We start from the raw sequence: 12628 nt of genomic DNA on the forward strand, positions 1-12628 counted from the left end.
AATATTCCAGTAGCCACATTTAAGAAAGAAAGAAAAAAGGATGAAAACAATTTTAATAATATATTTTATTTAACTCAATAGATACAAAATGTTATCACTTCAACACATAATATAAAAATATATTAATGAAATGTTTTACATTCTTTTTCTCATACAAAGTCTTCAAAATCTGTATTTTATAGTACATCTCTATTCAGATGCCAAATTTTCCTTGGAAATCTTTGTATACAGATTTCATAAAATTTACAGTTGAAAAAAGTAGATTCACATAATCAAATAGTTCCAAAAGTACTAACGTTTTCTAATAACTTAATTGAGTATCAGTCTTTAAATTAAAATTAATTAGCATGGAATTAAACTAGTTCCTCATTCATGCTACCTGCATATCACATGCTCAGTAGCCAAATGTGGTTAGTGGCTATTGTATTAGACTAAGCAATTCTAATTCTAGGCTCCACATGAGGAAACTGAGGCCCATATGAAGTCACGTAACAAGCCAGAACCAGAGTTGGTTCTAGAAACCTGGGGAAATGCAGGAAAGCAGAGTTATTCCAGCTTTGTCCAACTCAATCTGCCCACACATCTGTCAATCCACTGTTCATCTGAGAAACATACAGGGCACACCTACTCTGTGCTAGTCCTTGGGGCCAGGAGCTGATTTTCTGGGAGCATGACTGACAGGTCCCCATGCACAGGGAAAAGAAATTCATCAGAAGCTCTCAGTCAAATGTGTGACTTTGATTGGGTAGATGCATGGCATGAAATACCAGAGAGGCCACCCCTTGACCTGCTGTGGAAGTGAGGGCAGGTTTCTCTCAGGAGGAGATCTGAAGCTGACGTCCATCCAAAGAAGCATGCTAAAAATTAGCTACTGCTGCAATAATGCTATGGACAAAACCAACCCCAATCTCAGTGACCACAGCAACAGGTGTTTATTTTCATGCTTCTGGGGCTGCACATTGACTGCAGTTTGACTGTTAGAAGCTGGACTTGACTGGGTGGCTTTGGTCCAGGCTGTGGGTTGGGCTCAGGTCTGCTCTGTTTGTTCCTTCTGGAGCTCAGGATGAAGGGGCATGAACTCCCAGGGCATGCTCTCCTCCTGGCAAGTCACTAGAGTTCAAAGATAAGCATGGTGCAAAGCACATTTACATTCCTTGCATTTTGTCCACATTCCATTGGCTAAAAGAAGTCAATTCACTGGACCTGACATTGGTGGGGAAGGTAGAGAGGAGGAATAATTGTTCAGTAGCAATTAAAACAGTCATCAACCAGCAGCAGTTAGTCAGGTGGGAGGGGGAATAGCATCCCAGATGACAGATTCCCAAGGTCGGGTGGAACAGGAGCCTTCCAAATGCCTGGGGATCTTTTTTTTTTTTTTTTTTTAATCATCACCTTCTTTGCCCAAGACACAGCACTGTTCAAGACTCTACAACATGGCAACTGAAAGGACTCTTGTAGTGGGAATGTGGTGGGCAATGGGGAGGGTGGTGGGAAATAGTCCCTAACCATCTGGGCCTGGTATGTGGGGTAGAATAGTAGGGATGTTGGAATGGCTGGTGTGCATAGCACCAGAGAACATCCCTCAGAACTAGCAAGGGGTAGCTCTGATATATTTTGACCTGCTGTCTCCTGCTCTGGCCACAAAGTGGGACACCTCCCTTTTGGGCTGCTCGGGGAAGGTACAGATTTGAAAGAGCACAGTTCTCAGAGGTCAAGAACCTGGGTTCAAATCCTGGCCCCTCCCTGACTTCCACACTGGAAGCCCTAACAGTGGCTTCCTTCCAGCTCTAGAATTCCTCTCTCCTGTGATTCTAATAGGACAAGACTGAGAGTGAAGAGGGAAGGGCCATGGTGAAACAGTAAGTAGGACCTGAAGCAGGGAACTGGTATGTCTCAAAGTACAGGGTTTGGGCTTGGGTCATCAGGGAGGGAGAAGGGGTTTTGTCTGCTCTTGGCAGGGTGGGTGGAAGGCTTCCCTCCTCAACATAACTTCCTATTGGGATGGAGGTGTGGCCTCCCACCATCACATTTAGGTTATCTGGAGAACCATAGTAAAAAACAAGAACCATAATACAATCCTTGGGCTGTGTTTGCCTTTGGATATTTGAATTGGTGCCTAGCAGTCATCTAAGGAGACAGTGTGAACTTTATTGTAGTGTGTCTCAAACTCCTGAAACCCGGGTTTGTTCCCATCATCCTTGCTGCCCCAAGATACCACACTGGTCCAGCACTCCACAATCTCTGGACAATTGCCACAGCCTCCTAAATATTGTCCTGATTTTGTCTCCCCACCCTCCCATCCAGAATGCAGTGAATTTTCCACACAGCAGCCACTTTATATGCAAAGAAACTAGAAGTCAGTAGGGGTGATTAATTTGGCTATGGCTGTCATAAGCAACAGAGCCTTGTTGCACTCAGGCAGTCTGACCCTGAATTAGTTAGTCAGTGGTAAGAAGAGGGCTTTGGGATCAGACTGGCCTGAGGGTGGATCCCAGTTCTGCCATATTTTAGTTGTGTGAGCTTCAACACAGGGCTACTTTCTGTAATTTCAGTTTTCTTGCCTGTAAAATGACTATTGTAATCGTTTCTGAGATTATGCTAGCCTGGACTAGAGTTGCAGCACCGGAAAATCGGAAAAACGGAAGGTGGACAGATTTGGGACATTCTGGAGTTAAGAAATGATGGGACCTGCTAACGGATTGCATGTGGAGATTGAAGGATAGTAAACAAAAATGATTCCTCAGTTTCTCCTAGCGCAAGTGGGAGGGTGCTCGGGTCATTATTGAGATGGGCCAGACTGGGAAGGCACAGGTTTTGGGTGAGGATGTGTACGTCAGAGATGGTCGTAAGACACCCAAAGGGAGATGTCACGTAGGCAGCGGAACTATGGGTCTGTAACTCGGGAGGAGAGGCCGGGGTCCATGTTGGAGACAGGAATCCGGAAGTCTTTATCCTATAGCGCAGCGCTGTCCAACAGAAATAGAATGTGAGCCACGTATATAATTAAAAATTTCCCAGTAGCCACATTAAAAAAGTAAAAAGAAACAGGTGAAGCTAACTTAAATAATATAATTATTTAACCCCATACATCTCAAATATTATCTGAACACGTTATCAATATGAAAATTTTCAGTGACGTCGTTTGCATTTTCTTCGACAGCTGGTGTGTATTTTACATTTAGAACACATTTCACTCACACTCCTCACATTTCAAGCGCTCAGTTGCCACACGCGGGTTAGGGGGTACCTTCTGGTTCAGCACAGCAGTGAAGGTTTTTCAAAGCCAAGCCCCTAGACCCACCCGGGCAGTACAGACGAAGCACTTCCGTCGGAACACCCGAGACGGAAGTTGCGGCGGAACGGAAGTTACGCGTGTGCGCGCGCAGCCGCGGAGGGCTGAGACGGGATCCCGGTTCGCTGAGAAGTGGTTCCGCTGCGGGACGCTCGGCCTTCTGGCTGCAGGAGGTGAGCGGCGCGTCTCGGGAGGAGGTGGCCTGCATCCTCGCCCACCAGCCACCTCTGGGGATGGAGCGGCGGCGGAGCCTGGGGAATGCGCGGTGTTCAAGGGGAGGATGGCGCGGTGGTTACGGCACTGACCCTGGAGTCACCCTGTCAGGGTTCGCACCCCAACCCCCGCTGCATACTTGTTTGTGACCTTGAACAAGTCACCCCCAACTCCGAGCCTTAGCTTTGTCACTTATGAAGTGAGGATGACAGTAGAACCTGCCTCACAGTTGCTGTGAAGGTTAAATACGGTAATCCATGGGAAGCGCTTAGCACCATGCCCGATACGTTATAACCATCCAGTAAAATCTTTGGGATGCTCTGTGTTTATTTATGTTGAGATGAGGCTGTTGTCTCATTGTTATTGTCGACTGTCAGTTAATGTAGGGCCTTACAGTGGCCCCTACGTTGTGTTATGCAAGTATTTTATTTGGAGTGTCACAGTTGGTCCTCACAGCAGACATAGAGATAGGTACTATAATAGGTACTCTTATCCCCGTTTTACACATGAGGAAATGGAAGCTCCTAGAACTTAAGAAGCTTCCAGGCACCCAAAGTTACCAGGCAAGACAGACTCTGACTCTAGGGTCTTAACCACAGTGCTCTATACCCACCATGAAAAAGGATGTGGGTTGAAAGTGTGCAGTTACTGAAAATTTATTTATTGTATGTCAAGTTAGATTTCAATATCTTTAATTCTCATAACACCTCTGAGAGGTAGGTACCATTTTTATACTTATTTTACAGAGGAGGAATTGATGGCTCAGGGACAGGAATTTGATTTGTCCAATGTCTCACAACAAGTAAGGGGCAGAAATGGGTGACTTTAAAGCTTACACTAAAAGTTCTCTGTCTCATGAAAGTAGGTTGTCTTTGCTCCCGCCTGAAGTGCTGGTAGCATGTACAGCAGGTGATAAGGTTGGAGAAGTAACAGGTCACACCTACTCATTTGACATGTATAATACCTGCCATGAGCCAGTTACTAGAATGGGAGATACTGAGAATGTAGAAATGAATGAAATTTGTTCCCTGCTTTCAGGGACCTCCCAGCTTATAAGGGATAAGTAGTAATTAACAGCAAAGTGTGATGAGTCTTGTGATAGAGAGTTAGAAAGAGGCTTTGAGAACCCAGAGGAGGACCCCAAGCTAGACTTTGGGGCTGATGGCCAGGAAGGGCTTTCAGGAGGAAGCAGAGACCTAAAAGTAGCATAGGAGTTGGTCAAGTCAGTTAAGAGAAGATAGTCAGAGAGAACAGCATGTGTAAAAGCCTAGAAGTTAGTGAAGATTAGTATAAAGATGTCTGATATGGCTGGAGTGAGGCAGTCAGGCTGGAGATGTGTGGTCCATTAAGAATATGTGGTGGAAATTATGTCTCCTTTTGTGCTTTGAGTCACCTAGTTTCCTTCCTAGGAGGCACCCACTGTTTCTTATGCATTCTAGAGATAATGTGTGCATTTTCAGGTATGTACTTGAGTATTCATGCCTTCTTTCCTCCACAGATTCATGTAGTGCCTAGTACAGGTAGTATAGCACTTTGCTACCTTTCTTTTGTCATGTATAGATTCAGCTTACTGTCTAAGAGTTCCATCTTATTTCATTGTATGGATGTACTATGACTTATTTAACTAGTCCCCTAATGATCTTTTCCACTTCTTTGCTATTAGAAACACTGCTGCATCACATATCCTTGGGTGTATGTTATTTTGCACATGTCGGAGAATATCTGTAGGATTAATACCTAGGAATGGAACTGCTTGGTCAAAGGGTTTGTGTGTTTGTAATTTTGATGGAAGGTGGCAAATTGCCCTCTGTAAAGGTTATGCTGTTTTCCATCCCCACAGCCATATGTGAGAGAGTGGGAAGTCTGAAGGCAGTAATTTGAAAGTCTTGGAGGGTGGAAGGAGTCACTGATCTTGCCCTCATGTTAGATACTTTCCTTTTGAAGGAACCCAAAGGAAGATGCCCTCAGCAAGTGGTTTTCACAGTATGGGGAGGCAGTGTAGCAAGGTGGCTAGGGCCACCGACTTTGCAGTAATACAGACCTGTGTTTGAATCCCAGCTTTGCTGCTTACTGGCTATGGGAGCTTAGGAAAGTCCCTCAGCCTCTCTGTGTCTATTTCCTCCTCTCAGTGGGGATAATAATAGTGTCTGTTGCCTGTGTTGCTCAGGATTGCTGTGAAAGTTTAAAGAGTTAATATTCTTAAAGTCCTTGGAACTGTTCTGGCATAAGGTGTTGCTTTGTTATTTTGTCAGGGCTTCTCATTTCATCTCTACTACACTTTTGTTTTGAAAACAGACTGCCTGGATTTGCATCTCATCTCTGGCACTCCTTTGTGTGATCTTTGGCAAATTGCTTCAGTTTTTTCACCTGTAAAATATCAAGGGTACCTTCTTTCTGGGTTTTTGTGAGGATTAAATGTATTAGTACACTTGAAGTGCTTAGAGCAGTGCCCTATACATAGTGTTCAATAAATGTTGGTGATGACTGTCATTCTTTTGTAGACTTTGGGCTGTTTTTGTGCCATGCACCCTTTACAGTGTGTCCTCCGCATGCAGAGATGTCAGAGGTGGGGGCCCTTGGCCTCCGTGTCCTGGGTGCTGCTCAGGACCTGCAGGGCACACAGTGGTCTCCCCAGTACTGCATGTTCCAGTCCAGAGAGGCAACAGGAGGATGGAGTTTGGAAAGATTTCAGCTCCAGGCTGGCCACTGGACCGACTTTTCAGCATTTTTTAAGAAATGCTTCAGTTCCTCAAGAGAAACCGTCTTCAGAAGTGGACGACCCACCCCCGTATCTCACAGTGGATGAACTTTCAGGAAGACAGAGAAAAGGTTGGTTTTACTTTTCTTCTCTTTAGGCTTCCTGCTTTGCTCCGTTCCAGCATCCATGGCCTGATTTTTACTGTTCTTTTATTACAGTCTTGGCTTTGGAGGGTTAACAGAGTGGGAAGGCTGCTAAGTTATGGCATCTTCAAACTCCACCAAGTAACAATAATATAAAGAATCTTTCAGTTTTGGTACATGCAACCGGGGGATAGAAGTCCTGGGGAGTCCTCTTTTTGTTTACCTTTGGAAACTCTATAATCACTGTTCTGATTTTTAGATTATCTTAAGTTATGAGGCAGGTTTCATGATTGGTGCTATAAAAATTCATTCTTTATGCTCAGTCAGAGGTTTTCTTAGAAACATAATGCAGTTATGCCTTTAAAAAACTTTGAAGAGACATTGAGACAACCAGACCTCTCCTCTTTTGCACTGTTTCAAAAAAAAAAAATCCCTTTATGATTCTTAATAATTTAGTTGCAGTCATATGGTTCAAATTATTTTGTAATGTGCTATTTTTTAACATTTTTTTTATTGAGTTATAGTCAGTTTACAATGTTGTGTCAATTTCTAGTGTAGCGCACAATTTTTCAGTTATACATGAGCATACATATATCCATTGTCGCATTCTTTTTCGCTGTGAGCTACCACAAGATCTTGTATATATTTCCCTGTGCTATACAGTGTAATCTTGTTTATCTACTCTACATATACCTGTCAGTATCTACCGATTTTGAACTTCTGTAATGTGCTATTTTTATTTAACATTCTTCCAAATACTACAGTCTTCATAATTGAATTTTAAAAAATTGGTGTAAAACATCATGTGCTATATACCATGATGTTTTCCAATTGTTGGACGTTAGGTTGTTTCAAAATTTTTTATGTTATAAATAACTCTGTAGTAAGTGTCACATATATATCTATACATATACACATATATAGATAGCTTTACTTCTTTAAAAAATTTTTTTCTAGAATAAATTTCTAGGAGTTGAATTGGTAAATCAAGCAGTCTGTATACCTTGTGACTCCTGCTAGGAACTTTGTGGTCCTTTATAATTTGTTGTTCCCTTCAATCTCCCTGACGTAAATTCGGTGTTTTCTTTTTTTAGACAAGGAAAGTGAGCCAAGGAAGTTTTAAGAAAATGTCCTAATTGTCGCTTTCTTTTTTTAAAAAATTACTGTTATTTTCCATTGGTTTTCATGTGATTGTCTTTCAACTTTTAACTCCATTTAGAATTTATTTTGGTCTGTGGATTACAGTGTGCTGGTGGGGGCAGGGAAGTTGATACAGGAATTCAGTTTGAAAGGACTTGCCAGAGTGTGAAATTAATGTTCTTAAAACTTTGTGCAAATGTGTTTTATGAAATTATAGCCGTGTTTGCTTTTGCTTAAGATGTTTGAAGTCACTGTAGGAAGTTGCCTCATTTTTATTTTGTGGTTTTCTGTACCCTCTGGCCACTGCTGCTACCCCTCGAGGCTGGAGAACCTCATTTTGAGAAGAGGAGCATAACATGTGGATTTAAATTATTTTCCCCCAGGTTGATAATCATTGCTGTCAGCTAGTCCTCCTTTTTCTAATTGTTTTTATAGCTATTCTGATTCTTAGATGCATGTTTTTCCCATATTTTAAATGACATGGCTTATAATTGGCGTGTGTATATAACATAGTATTTCTTTTGTTCTGAAAGGCTGTCATTAATTTGGGGGTATATCTGGCAACTGATGGTATCTTAGAATTGAGGCGACAGGGGACATGGTGGAAAACCAGTTGCCTCAGGTGTTTCTGGGGCATTTGGGAAGGAGACTGAGACATGTGCTCCCTTTCTGTCTGCTTACCATGCAATTGCCCTCTCAATGCAGTCTACCTTGAGACCTATGGCTGCCAGATGAATGTGAATGACACAGAGATAGCCTGGTCCATCTTACAGAAGAGTGGCTACCTGCGGACCAGTAACCTTCAAGAGGTATACACACGTGTCCTGTTTCCCCTGGTTGCCTGGGCCTGGACGAGATTCTGCATTTGTGTTGGTTCTTAGGTGGCATTTCAGGAGCAGGGTATGGCCTAGTGAGAGTGAGTTCCCTTGAGGAAAGTGTGTAGCATGGGACCGAGGTGAACTTCTGTTCCAGTTATTTTTGAAACTTTTATGGTGGTGCTCATCTTTAGGCAGAGAACTAGGTTAAAAATGGGCTGCGAGGAGGGGAATGGGGAGTTAGTGTTAATGGGCACAGGTTTTAGTTGGGGAAGATGAAGTAGTTCTGGAGGTTAATGGTGGTGATGGTTGCACAACAGTGTGAATGTACATAATGCTTCTGAACTGTACATTTAAAAATGGTCAGAATGGTGAATTTTATGTTATATGAGTTCTACCATAATTTAAAAGACAAAGGGCTGTGGGCAGTGATTCTACAAGGCTAATGTCACAGATAATTAATTTTCCTTTTTTTCCATGCTTTCCACTCAGGCTGATGTGATCCTCCTTGTCACGTGTTCTATCAGGTGGGAATTTGTTCTTTAACTAGAGAGTGAATATGTCTAACATAATAATGCCAGAGCCAACAGTGCCAGCCTGGTGCTACCTGTGGAGATGAGCCAGTGGATCTGCAGTTTTACAGCAGGAGAGATAGTGATGATAGAACTGGTCAGCATTTGCTGAGCACGTATTCTGTGTCAGGTCCTGTGCTGAGCGCTATGCGTGCACTAATTCTCACAACAACCCTATGAGGTAGGTGTTGTTATAAAACTCGCTTTATTGATGGGGAAACTGAGAGTGTCCTGAGTCACCCAACTTTCCCTAGAGTTTTTCTTGCAGCCAATGGCACATGTTTATGATGTAGCTCACATTGTAAGGGCTAGATGCAGTCAGTGGCTAGGGATGGAGTTCTTCTGAATGGAGATGGGGACATCCATCAGAAGTGAACATACCCTATTTATTACTTTGTTTCCGTGTACAAGGCACATTAGTGTTTTGTTTCTCCAGCTGGCTATACTATCAATTAATCCAGCATTTTTGTTCTGAGGGTCTCTGTTGTGAGACACTGGACTTGGTACTTAGGGAGATTCAGAAATGCACCCTTCTTCCAAGGAGCCTGGCTTTGAGGACTTTAGTCTGAGGTGGGAACTAAGACAGATGCACAAATAGCTCTTACATCTGGCAGAAAGCACTAGGTAAGAAATCAAACAGTCAAAAGGAGAAGTTGCTGGGTACAGAGAAAAATATAGTTAAAATGATAGGAGAACAAACTCTCCAACAGAGGAGAGTTGGGGAAGGCTTTGTGAAGTAGGTTGTTTTTGAGTTTGGCTTAAAGGCTTGTCAGGTTGTGGAAATGTGCAGGGAGGATTTGATTTTAGAAATGGTGAATTACAGCAGGTGGTGCTTCTTCAGTTCGCTCCCTGCCTATGTTCCCTAAGCCTCAAAGGTAGATATTCATTCAAAGGTTTGAAGGTTGGTTTTGTCTTCTTCTCATTGTCTTACTCTTTTATATTGCTTTGTAGTTTATTTTCAGATTCAGGTCTACCTCTTCTGATCTCTGTAGGGAAAAGGCTGAACAGACCATCTGGAATCGTTTACAACAGCTCAAAGTTCTGAAGTCAAAACGGCTCCGCTCCCGAGTGCCTCTGAAGATTGGGATTCTAGGTACCTGGTAATTTGCAGATTTTGTGAGTTTTGAGACTTGAACTCCATGTAGCTTTATATGCTAGAGTTTCCCTTAGAGGCTGGATTCCCAGTGGTGAAGAAATCATACATCCCATTCAACTCTTGTACTTCATGTCAGAGGCTGTAGGATTAAATGAAATAAAGTTCATAAAGGGCTTTTCTTAGTGCCTTGAAAGTAATAGGTACAAACCAATTAAATAACAACTCCCCATTCCTCCTTCACTTCAGTCCCTGGAAGCCACTATTCTGCTCTCTGCCTCTATGAATTTTAGGTACTACTCTAGGTACTTCATGTAAATGAAGTCACGCAGTATTTTTGTGGCTTTTTTCACTTAGCACAATGTCCTCAAGGTTCATCCAGGTTGTAGCGTGTGTCAGAATTGCCTTCCTTCTTAAGGCTGAATAATACTCCACTGTATTTATATACCACATCTATTGATAAGACACTTGACTTGCTTCTGCTTTTTGGCTATTGTGAATGATGCTGCTATAAGCATAGTTGCCCAACCAAGAATAGTTCTTAAACAAATGTTTTTAAAGGGTGTTTGTAATAAAATGGTCTTTTAAGTTCTATAGTCTTACTAATAGCAATGTTTTTTTGGTTATGAAAGAGATCAGCATAGATGGTTAACTCATTTCTTGTAGGTTTTAGTAAGTATTAATGGGCAACAAGAGGGGTATAGGGCATAAGTCTATTGTATATAAGTTTTATTTATTTTTAAAAAAACTAATTTTGTTTTTTTATAGGGGGGAGGTAATTAGGTTTTTTTCTTAAATGGAGGTACTAGGGATTGAACCCAGGACCTCCTATGTGCTAAGCATGTGCTCTACTACTGAGCTATACTTCCCTCCCCCCAAGTTTTATTTTAAATAATAAGTCCCTGATGCAAAATAGTTTTCATTTGTAGCACCAAGTGATTTTCAATTGAAAAAAGAGGTGGCTACATAAGTTTTTGGATGGTGGTTTAGTTTTTTTCCAGGCACTTAATTGAATTGCTCTAGAGCCCTTTTCTCATGGTTTTCTTGTATAGGAAGATACAGGTTCCAGAGCTATAAAAGTGTTGGGCAGATTTGAGGGATGATGCTAAACTCTTGGAGAAATTTTTGTGCTCTAGTCTCTGATCCACCTGGGGACGATGTGTCCTTGAGAAGAAGCCATGAGACGAGATGAATTTGGAAACAGATGCTTAGCTTGTTTCCTTTTCCCTCCCAGGCTGCATGGCTGAGAGATTAAAGGAAGAGATTCTCAACAGGGAGAAGATGGTGGATATTTTGGCTGGTCCAGATGCCTATCGGGACCTTCCTCGGCTGCTTGCTGTTGCCAAATCAGGCCAGCAAGCTGCCAACGTGCTGCTGTCTCTGGATGAGACCTATGCCGATGTCATGCCAGTCCAGATGAGCCCCAGTGCCACTTCTGCCTTTGTGTGAGTCCCTGACCAAGAGACAGGGAGTCAGCTTCTCCTTCTCACTTTTAAAGTAACATGTTAACTTTATTACATTGAGAAAAATTAATGCACATAGGAAAAAGTACAAAAGACAAAAAATGATGTAGTAAGACTCTTCTTATACCTGTCGTCTTCAGTCTCCAAGACTACCTCTCAGAGGCAGCCATGTTAGTAATTTCTTGCCTGATCCTTTCAGAAGTATTTTTTGCATTTGCATTCATCTACATAATGTGGAATCTTTCTTACCCTCCTTTCTACACTCTTATTTTTTCACTCAAGAAAGTATCTTGGGCTTTCCTGATCTTTTTTTTCTTCTTCCCCTGATCTTCTAATTTAAAAAAAAAAGATCTGGTGACAAAGTAGTTCATATTTGTTGAAGAATATGTGGAGAGATAGAAAAACATAAAGAAGAGAGTAAGAATTACCTATACTCCTACCTCCTAAGATAAACACTGTTATCATTTTGATGTATATCATTCTGTCCTTTCTTCTGCATGTGTGTGTATTTATAAAAATTGCCTCTTGGTGTATTGGTTTTACAGCCTTCTTTTATTTAAAATGATGGACATTTGTTATGTCATTAGACTTCCTGTAACAGAGATTGGCAAATAGACTTACAACCTTCTTTTATAAATAAAGTTTTATTGAAATACAGCCATGTCCACTTGTTTACAAATTATCTATGGCTCCTTTTGCCACTACAGTATCTGAATCAGAATTGAGTAGTTGTGAGGAGCATAAGTCTCTACTATGTGGTCTGCAAAGCCTCAAATATTTACTATCTGGTTTTTTGCAGAAAAAGTTCGCCAGCCTCTCATTTTAATGGCTATCTAATACTCTGTTGTTGGAATGCTTAATAAAAGTTAATAGCTAACATTTAATAGTTCTTCAGTGAACATCTTTGATACATACCTATCTATAATTATTTCCTTAAGATAAATTGAGGTTTTCATATACAGGATGCAAATAAAAGAGGGTGGTATAATTTAGATGCTTATGATTTGGGCCAGAAATGAGTAAGAAATGCAGAACCTTGTGTTTTAAATCCAAGGTCTCCACTCCTTATATGTGGTTTTAATACTATTTTTTCTGGTCTGGATTTTAAAAGTTCAAAATTGTATAAATATAAATAGTAGAAAGTCCAGGTGTCGTACATCTGCACCCCATTCCTTCACCTCAGGTTAACCATTATATCT

At 41.6% G+C, this 12628-nt stretch overlaps 1 protein-coding gene and 1 long non-coding RNA gene across 6 annotated transcripts in view; one reads left to right on the plus strand and one right to left on the minus strand.

Moving 5' to 3' along the window:
* Positions 1 to 1339: 1339 nt before the first annotated feature.
* LOC116147392 (uncharacterized) lies at positions 1340 to 3322 on the minus strand. 2 transcript variants are annotated; one of them, XR_004130943.2, is made up of 2 exons: positions 3248 to 3322; positions 1340 to 2966 (listed from the first exon to the last, which is right to left on the minus strand). It is a non-coding gene; the product is annotated as an uncharacterized LOC116147392 (long non-coding RNA). The 2 variants fall into 2 exon arrangements; XR_010376632.1 differs by having other exon boundaries at positions 3208 to 3322.
* A 73-nt stretch (positions 3323 to 3395) lies between these two features.
* CDK5RAP1 (CDK5 regulatory subunit associated protein 1) overlaps positions 3396 to 12628 on the plus strand; it is a 47264-nt gene continuing 38031 nt past the window's right edge. For 3 of the 4 annotated variants that reach the window (XR_004130942.2, XM_031433979.2, XM_010982891.3), the window contains exons 1-6: positions 3396 to 3465; positions 6007 to 6334; positions 8192 to 8295; positions 8794 to 8828; positions 9866 to 9966; positions 11201 to 11411. Coding sequence is in view for 3 of the 4 variants with exons in the window: in XM_031433979.2 (XP_031289839.1) it covers positions 6028 to 6334; positions 8192 to 8295; positions 8794 to 8828; positions 9866 to 9966; positions 11201 to 11411 (758 nt within the window). In the remaining variant the exon portion in view is untranslated. The remainder of the gene's footprint in view (positions 3466 to 6006; positions 6335 to 8191; positions 8296 to 8793; positions 8829 to 9865; positions 9967 to 11200; positions 11412 to 12628) is intronic. The other variant, XM_031433978.2, reaches the window with a different exon arrangement.

This window comes from Camelus dromedarius, chromosome 18, assembly GCF_036321535.1.
Source record: "Camelus dromedarius isolate mCamDro1 chromosome 18, mCamDro1.pat, whole genome shotgun sequence".
NCBI lineage: Eukaryota > Metazoa > Chordata > Mammalia > Artiodactyla > Camelidae > Camelus > Camelus dromedarius.